Source organism: Vanacampus margaritifer, chromosome 14, assembly GCF_051991255.1.
Source record: "Vanacampus margaritifer isolate UIUO_Vmar chromosome 14, RoL_Vmar_1.0, whole genome shotgun sequence".
NCBI lineage: Eukaryota > Metazoa > Chordata > Actinopteri > Syngnathiformes > Syngnathidae > Vanacampus > Vanacampus margaritifer.
In genome coordinates this window covers 19608488-19635199 of record NC_135445.1, presented here as the reverse complement: position 1 = coordinate 19635199, position 26712 = coordinate 19608488, and the positions used below count along the sequence as shown (strand labels likewise).

Sequence of the window (26712 nt, the reverse complement as noted above, 5' to 3'; positions counted from 1 at the left end):
ATGACCTATGTCACGGCATCTTAAGCCCTTCCTCGCTTGACTATAGGCATATATATGATTGTATATAGGCTTTAGCACAGTCGCGATGTAATTTCTCATGAAATATGAGTTATTTTGGTCACTATATTTCTAACCCATAAATAAGATGCCCGTTTCACTAAAACCTTGCCTCTCCCTGTTTGGCTGCCGCGCGCCCTGTTTATGACGTCCTTTCTGCCTGCTAGCAGCACCACCCACAAAATATGTGAGAATAGAATACATTGTAGCTTGTAAGAAAGGATCAGGCCAAACGGAGAGCTTGCAACAACTCTGCTAATTTGGAACAGTTATTGTTGGCCGTAACCACGCCAAAATCACAACACAACACTAACTAACTGCGTAGCTTATGGAAAGATTCATGTTGCCTTCATGGCTCCTTCAAACCATGGGAATTCACAGAACCCGCAAACTACACACAAGGGTTGCTACAATATTGTGAAGCCTCAGGTCCTTGCTCAAACCCAAGTCAAATGGCAATTTTTATACAGCATTGATGTACTATTCATCCATGCACATGGTCATGCGTGTAAAAAGTAAGTAAATACATTGACATATGTATTTACTTATTATTACTTACTATTTTTTTTTTCATATTTATCGGTGTTATATATGCTAGCTTTTCAGTGACCACAGTCTGCATTGTTTTCTGTACATTAACGTTTTCCTTGTTTAAATAAGTAAGTAAATAAGCGGCCCAACTAGCATATTCTGGTTTTGGCATTCATTACTCGTTTAGTGCATGCGCATGTGTATCATTTCTGAATCGGTAGGCAATGTCATGTGACAGAGTCACGTGACTAAGGTCAGAGTTCAAAGTCATACGGTAAGCTTCGTAACTATGGCGGCCGTGGTTGGACGCAGGGCACTTTTGCAAGCCTGCCGCGTGCATTTTACAGACAGTGAGAGCGCGAGCAAGATAGGCTCGTTCTACTTCACTTCAAGACGGTATGTCGGCTCCACTAAATCATTTTTTCCTCCGGTGGGCTTTGGCACATTGGGACGACAGTACAGCTCGGAAGCAAAGGACGACTTGGTCGTGAGGTATCTTGACGGAGAAGATTACGGTATGTTGGTATTATTTATTTTCAGTTGTCACTGTGAACGGCTTGGTAAAAAGCCAACATGTAATGCTTGCGCAGTCGCCGCACAAACATCGCAGAATATGGAGTTCCGCCTATCGTTTTACTACAGTATCTGGATGCTGCTGCGCTAACAAGTCGAAACGTGCAATCAATTTTGCATTTACTACATGAAAGCGATGCTTTTGTGAAATTATAAGTAACTTACTAGAAACCGATTTTATTAATATTCACCTTGTAGAATATGACTAAAGTAATAGTCATAAACTTGTATCTGACAGTGAATGTATGTTATTAAAATGTCATTTTCTCATATAAAATGTTCTTTTAGGGAAGTATTTAAAAACTGAGTTGCTAAAGTTTTTACTATTTTTCATTTATATATTAAGTTTACTAAAGTACTGTAGTTAAGGTCTCTAAAGTGAAAATTCAAATTTGTCTCTTGCATTTGACACAGCACAGTTATTGACCCTGCCAAATTTGAATGATAAAAATAAGTGTATATAAAATGAGAGAAAATCAATGCTTTTTCTCTGCTCACAAACGCTGTTGCCGTGTCCGCTGAATGCACTGAGCTCAACTGTTAATCAAATACCACTTATTAGTACTACAACCTAAAAAAAATGGATGGCACTTTGTTTAGCATATTTTGTGTACCTGCACATAACTACGTTTGTCATGGAGCTTTTTCATGCCACAGCAATGAGGCACTCTAAAGCAGCCATGCTAATGCAAAGCACCTGTCTATACATTAGCTTTCAAGTCTTGACTTTAAAAAAAATTCTTTGCATGACGTGCACACAGACAACGAGGCCTTCTAAAGTGGCCATGCCAGCCCAAAGCCCTGCTTCACACGCTGGCAGTAAAGTGGGATTTTTTTTGGGCGGGGGGGGTGGGGGGGGGGGGGTGTATACTTCTGTCTTTGTCTGCGAGTTGAGCACTACCAATGAGGGGCTCTAAAGAGAAAAGAAGATTCATTTTCAGTGTTTAGCGATAGCTAACTAGCTAACCGCACATTGCAATTGCGCAGGATAATAGGGCTGCACGAAACATGCAAATAGTTGTTGAATATTGCGATATAGAAATGTTTGCAATATTTTGCATGTACACAGCAAAAATTGGAGTGTTAAATTTGTGGGAGTTTATTTTAACTCCCATAGTATCATTTTAATGTTTTCAGAATTAAATTGTGTGTAGAGAAGGTGTTAGTTCACAGAGTTGATTGCTCAGACTTAGATCACCTCCACAGAGTGTTAGATTGGCTCCGCCTTTCACCTGCTTATCTTCAATTTGAGAGACAAGTCATTACCATTTTCCTCATCCCCCTTTCTTCCTTATCACTGGGAAATACTGACAGTCTTGAAAAACAAAAGGAGTTTGGGGCCATGAATTCATTTTCAGTCTGACTGTAGTCAACATTAACATAGCCTACTTCAAATGCTCTCCTCAAAAGAGGTGTTAAGGTTAAAGTTGAAAACTGTCGTCTGTCATTGACACATAACTACATTTCGGCGAGTGCAGTTCCTTATTTTCGACAAGTACTTTGAGGCGAACGAAGCCTCGAAAAAAAAAAATCCGTCCGTGTACTTTTTCCGAGGTGTTGCTAAAAAAAAAAGTTTTTTAAATTGCGCCGGTGACGGGCCGATGTTGACATAACCATATTTTTGTGAGTACTTTATGTCCATGTATCTTTTTCGGGCTCAACAAACTCATACGTCATCTAACTCATTTGAATTAATTCCCGAGAACTCTATGACGCTGTGGAAACACAAATTATAAATTCCCTGCGGAACTTTTACAACCAATAACTTCCTTTACGCAGAACTCAAAGACCCTCGGCTTGTTGGTGGAAAAGCAGCTATATGGCGAACCACTCAGATTATGTACCCTCTATCTTCCCAAAGAAAGAAAAAAAATGCATTATACTTCGTGACAGATGTCAACCCTTGAAGTGCAAACAAAGAGCATCTCTCAAAGCCTGCACGTCTTCAACTCTAAATGAAACAGAACCTTGGTTTCATGATTAAATTGCCTGACAGGGCAAATATTCATCAAATCAACCCTCCTGTTTTTCATGCCAAATTTCCTAGACTAACCACAATTGTTGACTGTTTTGAGATCTTCATCGAATCGCTAAAGAACCTGCTAGCCAGAGCTCAGTGCTACAGTAGCTACAAAAAACATTGTACTGTTAAAGTATTTGTTGCTTGCAATCCATTGAGAAATGTCACATTTGTTGGGGTGGGAGGGCTTCTGATGTACAGATAGTTCGTGAGTCTGGTTTTATTGATTCCAAGTATCACATGCCTGATGACCAGATACTTGCTGACAGGGGGTTTACCCTTCATGGGGACTTTGCTACTCGTTGCAGCTGTGAACTTTTGACTCCAGCGTTTACGAAGGGTAAGAAACAGCTACCTGCCAGGGAAGTAGAGATATCAAGTTAAATTTCCTCCGTGAGGATGCATGTCAAGCGTGTTATATAAAATAGATTTAGTGTTCTGAAAGGTACACTGCCAATTCGATGTGTGCAGAGTTTGAAAGATGAAGCGCTGGGATGTACTTTATCGAATTGCGATAAGAATGTGCCATTTTGAGCAACATTGGGCCCCAACATTGTGTATGATGAACAGTAACTTGAGATCATCTTACAAATCCTTGTGATGTATTCATCGTGTTTGATTTTGGTCATTACAGGTTGACCACTTTAACCGCATTTTTTTTCTAAATATTTTTATTAATTTATTAGTCAAAATCTAATTTAATCTGTAGATTTTTAACTATTCTCTTTTCTAACGATGTACTCAGTACTCAGGGACTCTAAAGGCGCCTCCAATTAAAATGTATTTTTTATATAGGCGCTCCCCTACTAACGAACGAGTTACGTTCCGAGCGATCGTTCGTAAGGTGAATTTGTTCGTAAGTTGCTTCAGCGCTATATTTTGCTTCAGCGCTATATTTTGTATTATAATTTATGTTTAAAGCCTATATAAGTATATTGAAGGTTTATATAAGTAACCTGTATTGGTTTGTACTGAAAAAAACATTTAATAAAATGGAGAGAATACGTACAGTGCTGTACTGTACTACGTATGTTAGAGAGAGAGAGAGCGAGAGACACACACAGTATGTACATGTACGTAATAAGATAAATAAAATGAAGTTTAACTTACTTTTGGAAGATGTACTCTATGCTTAAGGAGATGATGGAGGAGGAAGAGGAGGATTTTATATCATGAGAGGTTCTTCGTCGTCGCTGGAATGGGCTTTAAAAGTTACTTCCTCCTTCATGGGGACAGGCGTTTCTTCCTCTTCCTCCTCGACACGTTGCTGAGCCTCCAATGCTGGGTGAGCTCTCACAGCGTCGGTATTAGCGGCGGAAAGAAGCACTACTCGGAAAAAGGCGCGCATACAAAATCTAATTTACCGAACATTTTTCAACATACTGTACACGCAGACATGTTCGTATGTACCGTTGTTCGTAACTCGAATGTTCGTAAGTAGGGGAGCGTCTGTAGTTTGGAATCTGTCTTTCGATTGTTGCAGCAGATGTGCTCTGAATTTTTATTTTTTTTTATTTACATGAATAAAGTCTTATGACAGTAAACGATACCTCTTTTGTTTTATTAGCTATTTCTTTTCTCCTATTATTTGCAATGGAACATAAAACATGATATAAAGTAAGTATAAATTTTATTGCACAAAAATGAGGTAGAACACAAGTAAATAAAAACAGTGCAAACACCATAAACAATATTTACATTCTATGTAAGCAAAAAAAAAATGCAGACAAGCTCACTTTGTTTTATGGTAGTCTTGACAATACCATTTTCTTGCTTTTGGCAGCCTTTTAAGTTTCAAACACACCAGGTGAAACCAGTTGTCGAATGAGTCACAGACCACCTTCTTCTGAGGTGGTTTTACACACGCAATAAAGTGTCTGGCAGTGACTCATGATAATTATGTCATGCTGAACGAGTTTTTATGAAAAAGATGCAAAACACAGCTGAAATATATTAATTTCGGGCAACGTTTGTCTAACAATGTTTACCTGTGCATGCCCCCCTTTTCAAAATGGCCGACACGTTGCTACGCGAGATGATGTCGTGGCATCACGCCAACTGCGAGAATGTGGCTGGATAGCCCTAGTGGTTAACTCTTTGACTGCCAGACGTTTTCAGAAACGGGATGTCGCCAGTGCCAGCCGATTTAAGCATTTTGACTGATCTTTCAAGGTCCACAGAAAATGTTGTTTGGACTATGGAAACACACATACTACCAAATGAAAGATTGAACTTTCATCAGAAAAAAAAGTTTGTTTCTACCTTATTCCGTTCGTCAGTAATCAACAATAGAAAATGGTGAGTAGTTTCACCGAAATGCTTTGTTTTGAAACAAAAAGCGGAGAAAAAGAGCTTTTCGTGAAACAATGTTATTTCATGCACTCTAGTGAATTGTACACTTCTTTTTGTCCATGAATGATGCCACAAACACCTAAATAGTGCTTTACTTCTGTAATACACCACCACCAACAATGAAAAAGTGTTTTTGGGTTGCAAAATACGTTTATTTCCATTCAACAGTGTAACAATTTGACAAAACAATTTCGCAAACTATTTACAAATGTGTGCAACTGTGGTACTATTTACAATTATGTGGATGTTTCAAATACAGTTTATCTTTTTGTAACGCTCCCATCCGTGCAAGGAGACGCAGCAGGATTTGCACAACAGATTAGTTTCACTTGCGATGGCTCCTTTCGCGTGCAGACGTTACACTTTTTTCACGGCCTTTTTTCCCAGGGAATAGCAAGACTGTACCCACTCCTCCGATGAATATGCATTGGACTCGGGGAACTCTTCGTCGTCCGATTTAACGTCCGCCTGAGCGTGCTCGGTTGTGCTCCGCGTTTTCCGGTGTTAGCATCGCTAGCCCGTGAACCTTTTATGACGTCGTCATAGCCGCCGCGTCAGCGCTTCCAACTTCGGCGTCAACCTCGGAGTCACCATCATCATCATCGATGATGATCATCGTCGTCATCAATGTTCTCTTTAGCGTTGGTCGATGCCTTTCGTCTTTGAAAAAAAATGCTCGAGCGTGAGCTGCTTGCAAACCGGTCGCCATGTTCTCTTCCCTTCCCAGCCATTGTCCCCTCTAGCTCCGCCTCACGTCTTCTACTGACGCATACCCAATCTTGTCAAAAGAGTCATCGCTGCCCTCTAGGGGCCAAAAATAGTCATTAGGCTCACTAGACCTGCTTGAAACTTTCACCACAGCTGGGCAAGGCTTTACTCCACCCGTTTCAAAAAAAAAAAATGGGTGGACGTCTTAACGTCTTTGGCGCTCCTCCGGAGGTTTTTTAACGTCTTTGGCAGTAAAATAGTTAAGGATACTACCTCCTGGTACCTGAGTTCGCTGGTTCGCAGTCGTGGTCAGTCAGTCTTTTAGGAGTCATCTTTTACGAGTGTCTAAGGAGAGTTAAATGTCTACTCCTGTAGTGTTAAGTAACTCTGCTTAGTGAGTTAAAAATGTACTCGCTCTGTTAAATATTTTCACTATTTTACAAGTGTTGATTTGACTCTGGAAAGTGTGAAGCTATATAAACTCTGAACAAGTGTTGAACCTGTGAGAGTCAATTCATCACTGGGCATTTGTGTACCTAAAGAAATTATATTTTTATTATCAAATGAGAGAATAATATTTTTTTCATGTGGAAAATTAAGCAAGCTCAATGTATTCTTAGTTTATTAATTGTAATTACCCAGATAATGTTCAACAATTAGACGGTAAGGCAAATTTAAGTTTATGTCTGACCGGACTGGCCATCTGGCATACAGGGCAGATGCCCGGTGGGCCGGCCTCCTTTGGGGCCGATGCAGTGCTTTTTAATTATTTTTCCTACATTTTACCCCAAGAGACTGGCCCACAATTTAGAGGGACTAGTCCGGTATTCCAGTTTGGATATAGATTGCAAACTGAAACATCAGTAAACATCAGTGGAAGAACTATATGCTAGGCTGAAGTTGGCTGTGCCGGGCCAGACTGGGCTGATGACTCAAAATGCCAGGGCCTATTTTATTTTATTTATTTATTTGTTTTATTCTATTTTTTTGTGCCAGTTCAGCCTTGTGTCTGACTAGTCAAATTCAGATAAAAACATACAATTCCATTATGAAACTTGTTGCATATCTTTGCGATATGCATTTTGCATGGGCCAATATCGTGATATTGATATTTTTTCTTTTTTTTTTCTTTTTTTTTCTCTGGAGAGCTCAGTATTGTTCATTCATCATGTCATCATCATTGCTCTATTATTGATATTTTTTCGATATATTGCCCAGCCCTACCGGATAGCCATTGATGGACTGTCTGGTACTTGAGTTCTTATGAAGTGGGGTGGGAAGGCTTAGACTCCAAAGCAGCGCAATGTTAGCAATACCTAAAAAAAAACAAAAGAAAAAATAAAGAAAACTGACATGGTTTGCACAAATCTCTGAATTCACTTTACAGAGTCTAGATCTGCATGTTGACTAATGTGCAAAGTTAGGTCGCCCATGTTAGCATGGCTCTCACCTTAACCGTATGCATTGCCTACACAATCATAATAACTAAAAGAGCATTGATGCTTTGATTTCAATGGAATAATATAAATTAACCTACCAGCTTGGATGGGAAGTGTTTGGATGCTAATATTTCTGTCGGTCTGTTGGTGACCTACTTCTCCTTCTTTTCCTTTCGGCTTTTCCCTTCAGGGCTTGCCACAGCGAATCAGTTATCTCCATCTCACCCGGTCCTCTGCATCCTCTGCTCTCACACCAACTACCTTCATGTCCTCTTTAACTAAATCCATAAGCCTCCTCTTTGGTCTTCCTCTAGACCTTCTGCCTGGCATTTGGAAACTCAGCATCCTTCTGCCAATATACGCATCCTCTGGACATGTCCAAACCATCTCAGTCTGGCCTCTCTGACTTTATCTCCAAAGCCCCTAACATGTGCTGTCCCTCTGATGTACTCGTTCCTGATTCTATCCTTCCTGGTCACTCATAAAAAGAACCTTAGCATCTTCATCTCTGCCACTTCCAGCTCTGCCTCCTGTCTTTTTCTCAGTGGCACTGTCTCCAGACTAGTGTTGCACGGGATACCGGTACCAGTACCGTACCTTGATGTTTTGGCGTAAAAAACGGCTCTGTATCATTTTTTCTTAGTACCGGTACTTTAAAAAATAAATGCGAGACAGCCCGCCAACTCTGTTTTAAAGGCAGGTACACATACAACCATACTGACCACGCATGGCCACCTGTCTACCGATATGTGGAAAACGCCTTAAATAAGCGACACGCCTCTTTCAGCATGTGTGCGAGAGGACGCAGGAAGATGGCTTTACGCACTGAAGCGCTCGCTGGACATGCTCTCCTCGTTGAGAAGCATGAAGCGCTAATTAAGCTTATTAAAGCTTAATCACCAAAATGATCCTCGAGCGCAAGCCCCCCTGCTGCTGCTCACCGCTTCCTCAGTGGATGGGTCAAATGCAGCGAACCAATTTCACCCCACTTAGATGGGTGTGGCAATCAGTGGTACTTTAACTTTATCCCTAGTGGAAAGTTTATATTAACACATTTAGTGTTTTTGACTTGTGAAATGTGTTTGTTCTTCTGGTTAGTAACACGTTTAGTCATGATCTAACCTTGTGTTTCAGGTATAGTGGTTGTTGGGATAAACCGACCAAAAGCCAAAAATGCTATAAGCAAAAATCTGGTTAAAATGGTATGTACTGTTTGTTTACCTCTTGCATTTATCAAATGTCTGTAAATTCCAGTGTTTGTCAACCTTACAGCATTTTGCATGATGCATCACCAATACTTTTGGAACATGGAATACTATTACAATTGTATGTTTAAACATCAAGGATTGTGTACCGTTTAATTGAAAATTATTGTTTGTCAAATTAAATTAATCATTCTTTTTAATAATCAATGAATTGTTGAGATTTTTTTTTTATTTAAAATTGTCCAAATGCTTGGAATTTCAGCTTCTCAACAGTAAATATTATCCAAGTGAACTGACTATTTGAATTGAATTAAAGGAGCAGTTCACCAATGGTTATCAACAGACATCATGTGCTGAGCTTCTCGCCTTCACAAGAATTTGATCGCAAATAGATCGCCGGTGTAGGAAAATAATTTGATGCTGGCTGTTTGACAAACATTTACAGACAGACATCTATGAAAAATGTAAATAAAATCATTCTTAGTTATGGTTGGAATTAATAAGCTTTAAATGGTGATGGTGTTTTTTTTATTAATGAAAAATAAATACTTCCTGCCCTGTGTGGAAAAGTAGTTGCCTCCACTTGTGGCTAATCACTTTTTTTCATTTATTTTTTTAAAGCCGAGTTCATTTTCACTGACCACACTGAAACCTGATGACCTGTTCAGTCAATAACTTTCTTGAATAGAACTTGTTTGAAAAAAATTAAGTCGGCCAAAAACCTAAAAAAAACAGAACAGAATGCCACGATCCAAAGAATTTCAACAACAAATGAGAAAGCATTTAACATCTATCAGTGTGGAAATGGTTAAAAAGCCATTACTGCAGCTTTGTGAGCCCAGTGAACCACATTATAATCCATTATGCACAAATGGAGAAAACGTGGAAGCGTGGTTAACCTTCCCAGGAGTGGCCAGCCAGTTGTTAGGTGTAAGGAGCAAGTACTTTTCCACGCAGAGTTGGGTAGCTTTGAATATTTATATTCCCCCTGAAAAATTTAAATCCACATTTTAAAATTGCATTTTATGTTTACTTTGGTGATCATTGTCTGATATTTACATTTAATGTGATAATCTTAAAGTGAGGAAACATATGCATGTATTTCATGATAAATGTGCTGCATTAAAATTTTCTTTCAGATGTCGGAGGCTGTGGAGGATATAAAAAATAATAACAAAGTCCGCAGTGTAATCTTGTGCAGTTTAGTTCCAGGGATCTTCTGTGCAGGTACGTCCTTGGTGGTGGTATCAGTTTCCTTTTGTCCAATTGTCAAATGAATGTATGCAAGGTTAAAGAATGCTGGGCCCAATCCACTTAAGAATGCACTGCGTCCGTAGACGGCGCCAAATTTGCTTCACATGTGTGCCCACAGCTTACTCCCTGTTAACGTCCTATTCACTTAGGATATTGCTCTGATATACTAGCACAAACACGGCCACAAAGTTTGACAGCTGAGAGCAAATTTGCGCCTGATTTACCACACATCGCAATGGATTTGCGGCAGGAACACGGCAGTATATTAATAGTTGCGAGAACGATGACATTATCAAAAAGCAAGGTTGGACCAAGGTGCATTAAGCTGTAGTGCAGTGGAGAGGAATACGACAACGTCATTCATTCATTCATTTAATGTCCAAAAAAATAATCATTATTTATGGCAGGTGCCATCATTTTTTTTATATTTTCAGAGGTCGACGTGGGCATACAGAAGGGATGGATTTCATAGCATAACGGCGTGTTAATGCATCTGTCACGTGAAAATGATAGCAAAATGTCCCCCCCACCGCGATCACCGATCAGCCCGGGTTACGTCATGCCTTGGAAACCAACAGCGAATGGCACCCTACGCACAGTGCATGATCTATGTGAATAGGGGTGCGGGTAGATCGGCCTGGCATTCTCCGTGACACTGCTGCCATGATCACTGGAAATTCTGCATGAGAGCCTTCCACAAGATCGAGGAAGCGCTAAGTTTACACCAGCCTTCCATATACGTTGTTTGCGTCACTCAAACGCCGTGTGGCTATTAACGCTGCCATTAGTGAATTAGACGCTGTTCATCATTGACTATATTTACATGCAGGCAATAACCCTTTTAAAATTATTGGTTATTGGGCGTGTTTACATGGCCTTTCAAAAGCCGAATATTGCCGAATATTGGCAATATTCGGGTTTTGAAAGGCCATGTAAACACGCCCAATAACCCGAATATTCTCTTGTTTTTAAAAACCCAAATAAGACCCCTGGGTTTCTTTCATAACCCGAATACTTGCTCATATAAACGCAATTGGAATACCTCGATTGAATGGTGCATTGTTTTTCGCTGTGCACATGCTTGCTATTTTCTTCGCCTATTTGAATTTGCAAGGAATCTTGGGCTTTGTAGTAACGACTTGTATGTGCAGCTCCGTCCTATTCGCTAAAGGAGCCTCGCTTGAATACATTGATTTCTCTGCAGCGTTTTCACATAATTTTGCATCTCTACGGCGAAAACGCCACAGTTTGTGCCTATATAGAGTGCAGGCTGAAAGTTTGGACACACTTTCTAATTCAATGCATTTGCTTTATTTTCATGACTGGTTACTTTGAAGATTCTCACTGAATTCATCAAAACTATATAAGAACTGATGTAGCGTTATGACCTTAACAAAAAAAAAGGTGAAATAACTGAAAACATGTTTTATATTATAGATTCTTAAAAAAATAGCCATCCTTTACTGTGACTTACTTAACTTACTTTTTTGCATACTCTTGTCATTCTTACCTCTGGGAACTCCTTAAAGACTGTTGGAAAACCTTTTCAGGTGACTACCTTTTGAAGCTCATTGAGAGAATGCCAAGAATGTGCAAAAAAAAAAAGTAATCAAAGAAAAAGGTGGCTTTTAGTACTTTCACCTTTTTTTCTTAAGTACATAACTCCAAATGTGTTCGTTAGTTGTCATAGTTGTTGTCATAGTTTTGATGCCTTCAGTGAGAATCTACAATGTACAAGTCATGAAAATAAAGCAAATGTATTGAATGAGAAGGCGTGTCCAAACTTTTGGCCTGTACTGTACATTTTTAAGTGCACACACAATCATTTACTTTACCACGGCTCATTAAACCAGCCAAAACTGACCAGCTCAGTGCCTTAGTGGTAGAGTGTCCACCCTGAGACTGGGAAGTCGTGGGTTCAGTCCCCGGCCAGGTCATACCAAAGACTAAAAATTGGACCTATTTGCCTCTCTCCTTGACACTCAGCATTAATTGGAATTTGGAGGTTAGATCCCCAAATGAAAGAATTTCGCCCCACTTAGGTGGATGTGACAATCGGTGGTATTTTAACTTTAACTTTAAAATTTACGTGTTTGGAAAAGTTTCCAGTCTGACAAGTATGTTTTGTCCTGTGTGTAGGAGCAGACCTTAAGGAGAGGGCCAAGATGCATCAAAGTGAAGTGGGGCCATTTGTGTCCAAAGCAAGGGCACTAATCACTGAACTGGGTAAACATTTGTTCGTTTTATCTTTGGGATATGGATGTCATATTTTCACTGTCTGGTGAAAAACCTGCACAAATTTGGTCTAAGTCATATTTTTTCCACAAATAAAACGACTGGTCAGTGCCCATGTGGGTCTTTTATTTTTACAAATTATTGACCAGAGTCAATTAATAGACCTCAAACCCAGAGATAGGAGACTGTTTAGAAGCCATGCTTTGCGTATTGTAGTCCCTCACCTAGGAGTGAGCCAACCAGACAGAGGTCCAAAGCCCTTGACAACTTGGGTGCTTTGATCATTGGGACACATTAACCCCTCCACCACAAAGGAATAGGGAAAATTATGATGGTGAGTATTATTAATGTGGACAATGCAAATAATATTTTACTTGCAGCACCCAATTGACATGGTCGTTGAATGTTATTGTTTACATGTTTGTATCTTGTTAAATCAATTCTGTTGCAATATTAGGGAAAATTTTCCTGAAATGTCAAATAGATGTACTTTACAACGGCGTATTAGGGCCACATATAAATATTTTTTTAGAAGGCGGGGAAATATTCAGAGAGAGAAAACTTGCAAATTTGCCACTTTATAAAGTAGCAAATTTGCGAGAAAAAATTCACGAATTTATGAAGCGTTGCCACTTAATAAATTCGTGAATTTTTTTGCCAGACAAACAATACTCTGAAACTTACGAGAAATACACATAGCATACTACTCAGATGTTTGTGCCAAAACTTTTCGGTCGGGTTTTCCAATAACGATGGCTATTTGCACTTTATAGCGTTGAGTACGGCCAGCGACAAAGACGCCTCGCTTTGCGAAGGTCCACACCCTGAGGACAAGCATTTAAGTTAATTTGTTAAAATATATATTTACTTGCACATTTATGTTTCCAGAATTATTATTTACACATTCATACCATTATGGTATTTTTTTGTACAAGTAGCTACGTTGATGTGTCGAATCTGCTGCTCTCTGTCATTTACTTGTATTTACCTAAAGTATGCTAGCTTCTGATTGGTTAGTATTAGTCAGCTGATAGGGGATCAGGAAGTGTCGCTCTAGCTGCCGTGTATGACGAGTAAAGTTTAAATTAAGAATGAATCTTTTTTTTTTTGAACATTTTTTTCTCAAGCAAATCTCTGACACTTTATGAAGTTGCAAATTTGCCACTTTATAAAGTCACAAATTCACCACTTAATAAAGTTGCAAATTTGCCACTTTATAAACTCGCAAATTTGCTACTTTATTAAGTGGCAAATCTGCAAGTTTTTTTTTCGCGGGATACTGTCCCCACCCTCTTAAAAATATGTATTTATACATAGCCCTAATACGCCGTCGTAGTACTTGTCCTTCTGCTCAAATATATTTCCATTAATAGGTAACCTACCAATGCCAACAATAGCTGCACTGGATGGAGCCGCCTTAGGAGGAGGCTTGGAAATGGCTCTGGCGTGTGACATCAGAGTTGCCTGTAAGATCCTTTGAATTTTTCTTTTGGAATAATCTACACAACTTTTCTTTTTCTTTTTTTTAATTACGGTCTGTGAAATTTACTGTCTATATATTTCCATCCATCCATCCATTTCGTGTTCCGCTTTACCCTGGACTAAATCATGCTGCATCTACAATCTATATTGATTATATATTCTTTTAGTCTACAAGATTATTTTTGCCCTTGTCATCAATAACTATGTCCCACCTTCTATTATTCTTTGTAGTTTCAGATGCAAAACACATCTATTCAGAATTCAGAATTCTATTTCATTTGTTTTACTTTTGTTTTCATTGTGTTTCTTTTGTTGTAGTTGGCAATAAATAAATTAATAGGCTGGGAAACATTAGGTTTAGCCCTGTCTGTATATGTTGGTGTTTTTGTTTTGTTCTTGTGCAAAATACAGATCACAATTAATGTATTTATGATTGTCGTGTAATAAAATAACTGAGATTTTATTTTTGTATCAATTTGAAAAATGTATGATTTTATTTTATTTTTTGCAATACTAATTGGCTTTAAGACCATTTTAAACATTGGAATGCATGAGAGAGAGAGCCCTATATCTGGTGGGAAACATTTCAGTTGTGTGCATCTTTAGTTGTCTTTCAAACAATTTCTGTGAAATAATAAATTTAAAACCAAAACAAGTACTTTCCCTTCAGCAGCTCCACGTTGAAGATAATGGACTGATAAAAATGTTAATTCAGTGCATGCTAGTGTTGTTCTGATACAATTTTTTGGCCCCCGATACCGGCTTTGCAGTATCGTCCAATGCCGATACCATACCGATACCTGAATTTTTTATTTTATTTTTATCAACAGGAAAAAGATGTCCTGCCATTGGTTCAGAGCATTCAAGGGCCAATAGGATATCTTGGCTCAGCATGCAGTGAACATGTCACACATCAGTGAATGTCGTGCACGAGCAAGACACAACATGCTGCATCCAAAGTCCTATATTAGCGTAGGAATTAATGGTATCAGGATGTCACTTGTTAGTACTCACCGATACCACTGTTTTAATGCAGGGGCCTCTGCCAATATCGGTATCGGAACAACACTAGTGCATGTACCGGTTTACTGATTGTGATCGTTTCCATTATGTTCCTGTACTTATTTGTTCTGTATGTGGGATCTTCAAAAGTTGCATTGATTGTTGTGATGCTATCTCTCCTTCCAGCAAATGCTGCAAAAATGGGACTTGTTGAGACCAAACTTGCTATTATTCCTGGGGCAGGTAAGATTGTTTTCCACTCGAATATAAAGAAAACAAATAAACTTGTGGTTGCACAAGTTAGCACACCTCTCTCATGACTGTGTTCACAATTAACGAGTCACATTCAACTCATGTTAAATAAACCCAAAATAAAGTTCCGCTATCCTAGTAGCCCTTGCCCATTTTTTTTTGTTTGCACTCTAGCAGAAGTCTGATTGTTGTGCTACCCGCTGACTGGCCTATTCATAAGTCCCTCCACCTTGATTAAGGCCCCATTCCCCCCTGATGAAAATTGGCCCCAAAACATGCTGCTGCAACCACATATTTAACACGGTGCAGATTTACTAATGTAACAAATATTCTATGTTGAAAAATAAAATACATTGTATTGAGTGGAAAAAAAAAGTTGAATAATTTTTAGGGCTTTAATTGCAATACCGTGAAATTGATATTTTCTACTCAATGTTATCATACCGTCAGATTCTGATACTGCCCCAATACACTTGCATTACACAGACCACATACCTCACTGTAATGGGTAAAACTGTGGCTCCAGGTGTTCCCAAGGCTCGAAATAAGTGGTCTTGCAAAGCAGTTTTCACGTCAAAATGTGGATTTTGCGAGCCAAATAGACAAATTACGCAGGGTTCATATACCTCGACGGATTTCTGTCATTAAATTAAACAAAATAGACGCGTTGACACTTTTGCAGAGAGTAGCATTTATTTTCACTTTTGGCGAATACGTCATTTACACACTTAAAATGCACTGTTGTTGTTGTTGCCCCTCGTCACAATAAAGGTGTATTGACAGCTGGAATGTGTAGAAACGTATTTTATAAGCGCTGCAGGAAGTGATAAGTGAATCTTGACCATGCATTTCCCGGACTTGACCATGCATTTCCCGGACTTGCATATGAAGTCAAGTTTGTGCGTGTCTTCAAAACATTCACCAGCGCTTCTCTTCCACCAAGAACCATTTGAAAAATAAGTAAAGCTTAAACACACTGACATGGCAAGTAAACATTGACTGTAAGTCTGATATGTTTGGACTAGTGGAAGCACCTAGAACATATTATTGTGAAGCATTTTTTTGGGTTGATTAATTAAATCCTTTGTTTCAGGTCACCAACATTAACCCGGAAAAAAAACCCTGCTCCTCATTAATACAAAATTGTTCCTCAAATGACGCCATTGATTAGCAAATATGCCCCTAAAAAAAAGTTATTTCAAGCCTTGTGTTATTTTTGTTAAATGTTTTGATACCCCACAAATACTGTTCTTTTTTAATCAAACCACAAACAATGTGGCATTGTTGTCGAGAGAGTCGTTGGACCTATATTATGATACTCTGTGCTTTGCTTTTTTTTCTATCCACAGGTAAAATTTAAATGATTAATTAGTTTAAAATATTCTTTACAATATGTTCAATTCCATGCTTAGACTAGTGGGGGTCTCCCCCACTAGTTTAAGAATGGCATTGACCACATTGTAATAAATAAATAAATAACTTCTCCTTTTAAGTATGATTGTAAATCACTATACATACAAGTGTTTAGTCAGCCAGCCATTGTGCAAGTTCTCCCACTTAAAATGGTGACAGAGGTCTGTAATTTTCATCATATTGAAGGTACTGTACACTTTCAATCATTTTAATTTCTCTTTTTAAATAATGCTATTAAAAAGGTCTTAAATTGTCTTGTACATTTTATTTAATACATTGTGTCATATGTTGCCCTTTTCCAATGCAGGTGGTACTCAGCGACTCCCCAGGGTGATTGGTGTGTCCCATGCTAAAGAATTAATGTACACAGCCCGGGTGGTGGATGGAGCAGAAGCCTGTCGCCTGGGTCTGGTCAGTCATTCTGTGGAGCAGAATAAGAGTGGAGATGCTGCCTATCTGCGAGCTTTGGAGCTTGCACGTGACATTAACCCTCAGGTGAGAGGGTGTTAGTCGCCGGAAGTTTGTATCAATGTTGTCATTCATATTTTAAGCCTTTGTTTAAACATTGTGTTTTTGTTTCCACAGGGTCCGATTGCAGTCAGGATGGCAAAACTGGCCATCAATCAGGGAATGGAGGTAAACCAGCAATTCACAGCAGTCCATTATATGCGCTCCCAACTTGCGCATTCGGCAAAACAGGTGAAAGCACTTTGTTCCGGCAAAAGTAAATGGTGGAACCTTATAGCATGAGACCAGGACAAAGTACCCGTAGTAATTTATCTCCAATCTCTACAATGTATATTTAACACAACATTTCACCACACAGCCACCAAAGATGTCAACATCTGTTATTTAGGATTCCTTTGTGTTTACTTACAGTATATCATACAAGGACGTTAACAAAATGTTAGCAAATACGGCTTCATGTCATCAAACCCTATGGCGCAGCATACATAGAAATTTCGCTATCCTGTTTTCTGGGTTTGGTTACTTTGTTACGACCAGCTCTGCTAGGGAAAGGGGAAGTAACATATACCAAGGTTTTAAATGGTAGAATGAAAGTTGACAATTTTAATTGGGAATTTGTAGTGGGTTGTACAAAAGCTATTTGAGGGGTATGTACACTTACAGTATGAGCATAAGTGTCGTAGACCGGTCAAGCCAGTGTCTTGGCGGTAAGTATTGGCCTGACACAGCGGTGCACTGTTTTCACTGTTAATTGGTAAACCGTTTCCTCCCTGACATTAGATAAATAAATAGTTGTTTGAGAAATACAAATACTGGAGACATGGGTAAAATCTAATTGTGAGATTACAAGAGTTGCCATGGTGTCTTTCAGGTGGATTTGTCTACAGGCTTGGCTATTGAAGAAGCATGCTATGCACAAGTGAGTACTTGCATGCCAAATCCTTTAATGTTGAAATGTTGCAAAAATTGGCACACACCAAGAAGTATCTTAAAATATAGTAGTAATCAAAAAGACTTGATTTTTATTTTTATTAATATTTATTATAAATTTTGATGAATGAAGTCATGCTTAACTCTCTGACTACTAAACGTAAAAACAACAGTGCCGGCCGATTTAGAGTATTTTAACTCATCTTTCAAGGCAAACAGAATATTGTGTGTTTTGACTACATATACATGGTGGTTACCAAATGAAAAAATCGTGTTCCATTCTTTCATTAGAAAAAAAGATGTTTCTACATTATTCCGTTCTTTAGTAATTACCATTTGAAAATGGGTAATTTGAGTGACATTGAGAGAAAATTGAAAAGATAAGGAGAAAACAAGCTTTTTGTGAAAATACAAATTTTCTGCACAACAGTGACTTTCACACTAATATTTTTTGTTTAGTGACACTCTGTGAATTAGATTTAATGTGACAAAGGCTTTGATCATTCACGTCATCCTCGAAAACATTCTATTTCATCAGATTCGTCATGTTTCATTGTAATTCCATACACCGGGACCCCATTGAAAAGAGATACAATGCTGCCATCTGCTGGCCATAGTCAGTGGCTGTTTTGGGATTTTACAACCCCAATGACAAGGCAGTGCTGCATAAGACGTTGCACTGCTCATTGAGGAAAAAAACGTAGTTGACGTCATTTGACGGTATTGGCGGGATTCATTAGGATTTCAGCATACGTCATTTAACGTTTTTGGCGGTCACAGAGTTAAGATACCTTCTGATCTGGCCATTAAAAATATTTAAAATGTTGTGAAACCAATATACAATTTGGAAAAAGGACCCTGTCCTAAAAATATTCCAATTTCAATTAATCTAAAACAAAATAACAAAATTTGTCTGTGTGAGAATATGACGCGTGGTTAATCTTTTAGAGAGATTAATTCAGAACAGGGACCACCTGAGAGAGAATCACGAATTAATAAGGATAATTGCTGTTGATTTCCACATTTACTTTTATGTACTACCTTTAAACAACTAATGTGCTTTTGTTAGTATGTGTCTGGACATTTAGACAAACTATTTAAAAAAAAAAAACTGAAATTTAATTTTTACAGTGGATAAAAAAGTCTACACACAGATGTTAAAATTCCAGATTTTTGTGATATTAACTCTTTGACTGCCAGACGTTTTCAGAAACGGGTTGTTCCCAGTGCCAGCCAATTTAAGCATTTTGACTGATCTTTCAAGGTCCACAGAAAATGTTGTTTGGACTATGAAAACACACATACTACCAAATGAAAGATTGTCTGTGTCTGGCAGTGACTTTCAGAGAAATCATAATCAATTTCCTGATAAGATAGTCAGTTGGTATCGAGCCATCGAATGTACCATTTTAAAATGTGGTCCAAGTGGGGTTTGAACCCAGATTCTCCATGGATGAGACAATTGTTCTAAAGACTGAGCCAACTTGCCTTGTTGAAATTCATAGCTAATGGTGTATTTATTTTTAAAAGTGTCATCTGATGCTGAAAGCCAACAAGTATTTAATGCTAAACTAATGTCATTAACCCACTGCTCTGAATATATGACTGGATAGCCGATAGGCCAAGACTTTTGAAGCCTCTAGAGCATCATATTGCTCCTCCCAAGAAACGCTTCTCGGTATACGATCCTATACATTTACAGTATTGAAATTGGAGAGCATTTGGTACAAACAGCATGATTTATGAGGTTTTAAATTTGTTAAACATAAACAAGAGGACATCAGACATTTTACAACTTGCCTTAAATACATGTATAAATTATATGCTTAATGATGTTCACAGAAGAAAACTTGTATATTTTTTATTAAAGAATTATAATTGTAATTCTATGAAAGATGCTTCTGCCAAATCTAATATTGGGGTTTAAGGAACTGAGAGAAAAATGAAAAGGGGGGTCTTCAAAGTAACACATACCGTATACTTGTTCTTTTCTTTTTTTACTTGTTAAAAAATAGTGACCACTCCGCCACAACCCCCGCCCCCCATGCCCCTAAACGAACTGCCTACGAGCTGTATATGTCTAATCTGTACATATGCCGGATAGTTTATACAGTAGTCTGCTCAGGCTATCGGCTATCCAATCATATATTCAGATCAGTGCATTAACCAGGGCCAAGCTAACAAAAGGGTAATGATTATTTAGCTTTACTGTACCTTACCTTGATATATTGTTTCAGATTGGACGGGGAATTCTTGTAGGCGGCTAGCTCGTGGACTTAAGGTTTACACAGGATACAATGCATTCACCATGAATCGTTCTTCAAGCCGACCAATCTAAACATTTCCCGCATGTAAGGCCATGGGTGGGCGGAGTCGGACTGAGTAGCCAGCCAGCCGACTTGCTAGCTCCTTCTGATTGGAGTCTATAATGTTGACAGTTCCAATCTCGTTTCAACTTTGACACACACCATCGCGTCATCTCATAGGTTCACGCGTCACAAGCAGGGACGTCGGGGACCGTGTGTAACGCTTCGTATGATTGGCCAAGCTAGGAACATTGACAGCAGCTTTGCACTTCGTTGTCATTCACGTAAAACAAAAGTAAAGAGTAACGACCCTCTGTTTTGAAAATGTATTGAGTAAAAAGTACAGATACCGTTTTTAAAATGTAACGGACATAAGTAAAAACTATTTTTTTTTTAAATAACTACTCCATGAATTACAAAGTACTGGAAAAAAATACTCAAATCCAGTAACGAAGTATTTGTACTTGGTTACTTCCCATCTCTGCCTACCATCAGGACTTACATCATCAATCAATAGTCAGCAGGGCTTAGAGTACGCCGGCACGGTGCCGGATGTCCGGCATAAGAGCCACTAGCGCAATGACAAATCCAGAGAAGTGAACATTTGACATATTTGACACGTCTGGCAAAACACCGCCAATGCGGAGAGAAGGCCAATTTCAAAATAAACCTCCTCATACCAAGTAATATGTGGAGCACAATGCCAATGAACGCTTTTATTTTGAAGTTGTTCCCGGAAGCGTTTTGCCAGTCGCGGGCCGCGGCGCAATGGAAGAGTTAACTCGTCCTGCGGAACGTGTGTTTGCCGTTCTTATTTCCGGCGTAAACAATTGCGACCGTCAACAAAACAAGTTTGTACAGAAACCACGTTTGATCACCAATTAAGGGCACTAAAAGAAGACTTAATTACGCTGATATTTTATTGCATGGTGCCTGTTGCCAATGTTTAGGGTGTCTACAGTGTTAGCGTGCTAACGGTGCTAGCGGCTGCAGCTAGAGTCATCGGACTACTTTTCGAAGGCAGTCTAATCGACGTGATGATTTGCACACTTTAACTCTTTCACTGCCAGACGTTTTCCGAAACGGGTTGTCCCCACTGCCAGCCGATTTAAGCATTTTGAGTGATCTTTCAAGGTCCACAGAAAATGTTGTGTTTGGACTATGGAAACACACATACTACCAAATGAAAGATTGGACTCTCATCTTTCATCAGAAATGTTTCTAGCTTATTCCGTTCTTCAGTAATCAACAATAGAAAATGGTAACTTTCACCGAAATTCTCTGTTTTGAAACAAAAAGTGGAGAAAAACGGCTTTTTGTGAAACGATGTTATTTCATGCACTTCAGTGAATTGTACACTTCTTTTTGTCCATGAATGATGCCACAAACACCTAAATAGTGCTTTACTTCTATAAAACAGTACCACCAACAATGAAAAAGTATTTTTTTATAACAAAAAAAACTGTTTATTTACATAGAAAACTAACAATTTGACAAACTATTTACAAAGGTGTACAACAGTGCATGTGTGATTATTTACAATTGTGTGGATGTTTGAACTACATAAATTTTACTTTTGTGTGGTAAACAGTGTAACACTCGCCTGCGTGCAAGGGGACACTGCAAGATTTGCACCACAGCCTTGTCTCACTGCGAATGCCCCTTCGCATGCAGACCCGACACCTTCTTGCTGGCTTTTTTTTCCGGGAAGTAGCAGGCATGTGTTCCAGCGTGTGTTTGGCCATGTTACCATCAAGTCGGCTTTCAGGATCAAAATACGGTGACCTAGTATTTTGTCTGGCTTCCTCATGCTCTTCCATCCCAACTTCCTCCTGGTCTTGTGGCAACAGCCACCCTCTCACCACCTGCTGGATGAACTCCAAAAAAGGTTGACTCGTCCCATTTTTTTTTTTGTACAATATGTAAGCATTGAACATGCATATTTGGAAAAGATAGGCAACAAACTTTTTGTGCCACTTCAACGTTTTCCGTGTGAATGGGTGGTACGAGATGTTTTGATCCATCTTGTCCACTCCATTCATCTTGGAATTGTAGTCCACAACACAAATTGGTTTTTCGAAAGGCACTTTTTTTTTTTTTGTGCCTTCCGCCACACCTCCACTGTCCGCATTTCATCTTTGTGAAACGTTGTCACCATCCTCAACAAACGTTTGTCCTGCCATGCCACAATCATAACATTTGTGTTGTGCCTTACCAGTTTCCCCCCCACCCCAAGGCTAGTGTTGGTTAGGCACGTTATCTCACTGGGTTCACCCCTGTTCTTCCTCAGCGTTCCACAAACATTGGTGTGCGCTGCCAGGAGACGTTCACACAAAGCAATAGAGTTATAAAAATTGTCCATGAATAGTGTGTACCCATTTCCTGGCAGACGATCCAGTAAGTTGAACACTGTATCGGGGAGAGAACAACTAATGCCAACATAGGGTTGCATATTGAAACAATACCCGGTTTGGGAGTCACACAAAATGTATGATTTGATCCCATATTTGACCGGCTTTTGGGGGTTGTACACTTTGAACGAAAGACGTCCCTGGAAACTCATCATTCCCTCATCAATACAAATATTCCTGCCCGGTTGAAACAGTTCCTTGAACTTGTTTACAACGTGATTGAACACAGGACGAATTTTAAATAGTTTGTCGTCTGAACTGTGTGCCGTCTCATTGTCGTTGAAGTGCAGGAAACTCCAGATGAGCTGGAAGCGGTTTCGAGGCATTGCGCGACTGAAGAATGGTGTCGTCTCTATTTCGTCCTGAGTCCAATACATTTCGATACTGGGCTTGTTTATATACCCAGTAAGGAATTGGAGTGCAAAAAACGTTTTGAGCTCAGACACAGACACTGGCTTCCAAGCACGACTCCTGCAGTGTGGCAGACTTTCAGCCCGTTTTTGCATTGACTGACGTGCAAATAAGTTTGACTGATCAGCAATGTGCTGCAGAAGTTCGTCTGTGATGAAGAGCTGCAGGAAGTCAACTGGCCGGGTTGAATTCAGCTCTGCTGCGGCACCTCTTGGTCCTGGCTCCACAGTGAAGGGGAAGGAGTTTGGCTGCCAGCCTGCTTCATGCCAGCCAGATTTTTGGGGATCTGCAAATATACATTTCAATATCATATAATATTCATTTTAGATCAGTGTGATGCAATATATATATATAAATATATATATTTACGTTTTTTCTTGGATCCACTGGTTGATGGACCTTTATTCTGCTCACTCTGAGGAGCGTCACTCTGAGCTGCAGCCGAAAGAAATATATACAATTACAATAATATCGAAAGAGCGTTTTCTTTTGTTGTTGCGGTGTATTGAAAACACTTTTTTTTATACCTCTCTTTGTCGTCTTTGCAGTGGGACGTCGCTGTGAGCACGATCCACGATCTATGAATGCACATTCACGTTACACGAGGTGCTAGCAGCGTGCTAGAAAAGTATCTCATAGCAAGTTTGTGCTTACCTTCGACGTCTTCTGCGGATGAAATACTGTCCGAATCACTTTCTCCGTGGTCAGACTGTACCCACTCCTCCGAAGAATATCCATCGGACTCAGGATACTCTTCGTCGTCGTCCGATTGAACGTCCTCGTGCGGAGAAGTGCTCGGTCGTGCACCACGTTTTCTGGCGCTAGCACCGCTAGCCTCCGAGGCCTTAACACGCGGTCGAAGCTGCCGCCTCGTCAACGCTGCAACTTCGGCATCAACCTCATTGTCGCCATCATCATCACCTTCGTCGGATTGAACGTCCTCGCGTGCAGAAGTGCTCGGTCGTGCACGACGTTTTCCGGCGCTAGCACCGCTAGCCTCTGAGGCCTGAGGACGTGAACAAAGCTGCCGCCGCGTCAACGCTGCAGCTTCGGCGTCAACCTCCTTATCACCATCATCATCGCGGTCATCATAATGGTGCACTTTAGCACTGGTTGATGCTTCTCCTTTTCCAAAAAATCGATCAAGCGTGGTCTGCTTCTTACCGTCGGTCGCCATTTTTCGTCTCTCCTCAACTCTCGTCTACTCCTCGACGCTCTAGCCCCGCCTGGCCTTTTATACTACTGACGCCCACCCGATCTTGTCAAAAGAGAGTCATCGCTGCCCTCTAGGGGCCAAAAATAGTCCTTAGGCACAACAGACAGACTTGAAACTTTGACCAGACATGCGGGAGGGTTTCCTCTACCCGTTTCAAAAAAAAAAAAAAAAAAAAATCATTGGATGACGTCTTTTGACGTCATTGGCAGTGAAGCGTAGGTTTTTACTTGACGTCTTTAAACGTCAGTGGCAGTGAAAGAGTTAATGCTGACCATCGGCCACAGTTGCCGTTCCTAATAAATAAATCGAGCTCACTCAATTGTGCACAAAATCACAACTGTGGTTCTGACATCACTTTGTCTCACAGAGCTACTCAACTCGGAATTTTATTTCATACATGCTGTACATGGAGTAAAAATCAGTCATGGAATAAAGACAGGTAAAACAAAAATAAAATAAATTAATAATAATCTTAAGTGGGTAAATAAATAAGTCAATAAAATAACACAAGTAGGTAAGTAAATAAAATTAATTAATTAATAACAAAATACAGCAGGCAACATGAAACATTTAAACAATAATGAATCTCATGCCAAGTCAAATGCCAAAGAACAAAGATGTGTTTTAAGAGTGGGTAGAGACAGAGGTTGCTTAATATTTAAAGGAACTGCAACATGAAAAATCAACTTTTTGGAGCATTGGAGCAAAGTTGTGTTTTCCTCCATTCCCCCCTGTATGAGAAATTCTAGGTTATTCTGCTCTCCAAGCACCAGCCCCTCCAAACCTGAGAAAACGAGATGTCTGCACGGTTTGATGTCATTGTGTGCGGCCCCACCCCCGCACCGCCTCTGCGGACTAAACGCACACCCACTTCCTCTGAGACCTCACTCCATGGGATAATGACAAAAGTAGCCTTTATCAATAAACATTCTGTCAAAATAAATTCAAAGCAATCAATTATTCTTCACATTTGCAATGCCAGGGTGCAATAAAATGACAATTAACAGGCAACAGGGCGCGGTTTTGCGAACCACTGTGGTGCTTTTTTTTTCTTCTCCTTCTTTCCTCTAACCTCTCTGCTCCCCTCTTCCACGATTTCTTGCAGCAAGGACCCGTTTTGTTTCAAATGTTTATTCAAGAATTGATGGCTTACGTGACCAAACGCAGAGATCTAGCAGCCTGTGAAATTTAGAGTCCGTTTTAAAAATCTGTACGTTTCGTGGGCGTTGCACGAAGCAGCCGGCTCGGATGACGTCATGAAAGGGGCATGGCAGCCACAGGGGGAGAGGCGGGGTTTTACTGAACCAAGCGTTTGACTTCCGGGTAAGAAAAATAGCCACTGAAATAACTCATATTTCATAAGAAATTACATTGCGATTGTGTCAAAGGTAAGATTTCATAATTATATGTAGGGGTGTGAATTGCCTAGTACCTGGTGATTCAATTCGTATCACGATATGATTCGATACCGATTGATCCCGATACAAAATCTATAAATTGATTATTGCGATTTTAAAAAAATATATATATTTTTTACTCAAATTTAGAAAATACTAATGAGTAAACTTGTATTTGTACACTGTAAGATTTGTATGAAAATGTATGTATCTGAAAATTCAGGCTTATAAATGAGCCACTGCATTTAACAAAGAGGTTGCAGTCTGTTTCATGTTTGAACAGCACTGAAATAAAATGTTCCATTAATATAACTTTCTTCCATGCTTAATGTGTGAATCCTAACCCTAAGTAAGACGTTTTGTTGAATATTCCCATAAAAAATTTGCTTAAAAATCGATTTAGCCACATGTCAAATCGATTCGAGAATTGCGCGCTATAACATTGCAATATATTGCCGAATCGATTTTTTCCAACACCCCTAATTATATGCCTATAGTTACCTGTGGAAGGGCTTAAAATACTATGGTGTAGTCCCTTTAACGGAACGTCGTTCCAAAATCCACAGGGAGAGATTTGTCTAACATCTGTTATCTGCTGTTAAGCACAATTTAAATTTAAGTTTTTAAAAAAAAAAAAGTTTAAAAAAGTTAATGATCTAGAAATGAAAGTTGGTCGACTATTAGTATTTGGAAATATATTTTTAATGTCTTCTGCATTCATAATTGTTCTTTCACCATGCAAAATTATTATTTTTAATTTTAATTATCAAATACCTGATTATTCAATAGAATTTTCCGTAGGATATTTGAATACCAAAATAGTCACTAGCTGCAGCACGAGAGGGGACTGCAACCCGCAGTGCTATACTGTACTATACATAATATAAATGGATAATGAAAGAGATGACCTGACACTTGGGGAGAACTGGCCTTCGGGAATTTCATGAGTTTCCCAAATGCCCAGTCCATCCACGGTGACAAATCGAATAGTAATTAATGGCTTGATGTTGGTCAAACAACAAATCGGCACGTTGGACACTGCACCACAGC

General features: G+C 39.4%; 2 protein-coding genes across 3 annotated transcripts in view; one reads left to right on the top strand and one right to left on the bottom strand.

Moving 5' to 3' along the window:
* The first annotated feature begins 818 nt into the window (after nt 1-818).
* The window catches only part of auh (AU RNA binding protein/enoyl-CoA hydratase), a 26989-nt gene continuing 1095 nt past the window's right edge, over nt 819-26712 (top strand). Inside the window, exons 1-9 of one of the 2 annotated variants that reach the window (XM_077542571.1) lie at nt 819-1103; nt 8815-8882; nt 10025-10112; nt 12279-12365; nt 13748-13840; nt 15045-15101; nt 16831-17018; nt 17109-17159; nt 17863-17910. In XM_077542571.1, coding sequence (XP_077398697.1) covers nt 878-1103; nt 8815-8882; nt 10025-10112; nt 12279-12365; nt 13748-13840; nt 15045-15101; nt 16831-17018; nt 17109-17159; nt 17863-17910 — 906 coding nt within the window. In that variant the 5' untranslated portion in view covers nt 819-877. The remainder of the gene's footprint in view (nt 1104-8814; nt 8883-10024; nt 10113-12278; nt 12366-13747; nt 13841-15044; nt 15102-16830; nt 17019-17108; nt 17160-17862; nt 17911-26712) is intronic. The other variant, XM_077542570.1, reaches the window with a different exon arrangement.
* On the bottom strand, nt 21722-25097 carry LOC144034051 (uncharacterized). Its single transcript, XM_077542573.1, has 3 exons — nt 23577-25097; nt 23419-23484; nt 21722-23335 (listed from the first exon to the last, which is right to left on the bottom strand). The coding sequence occupies exon 1, from the start codon at nt 24224-24226 to the stop codon at nt 23642-23644; it is 585 nt and encodes a 194-aa protein (XP_077398699.1). The 5' UTR covers nt 24227-25097; the 3' UTR covers nt 21722-23335; nt 23419-23484; nt 23577-23641.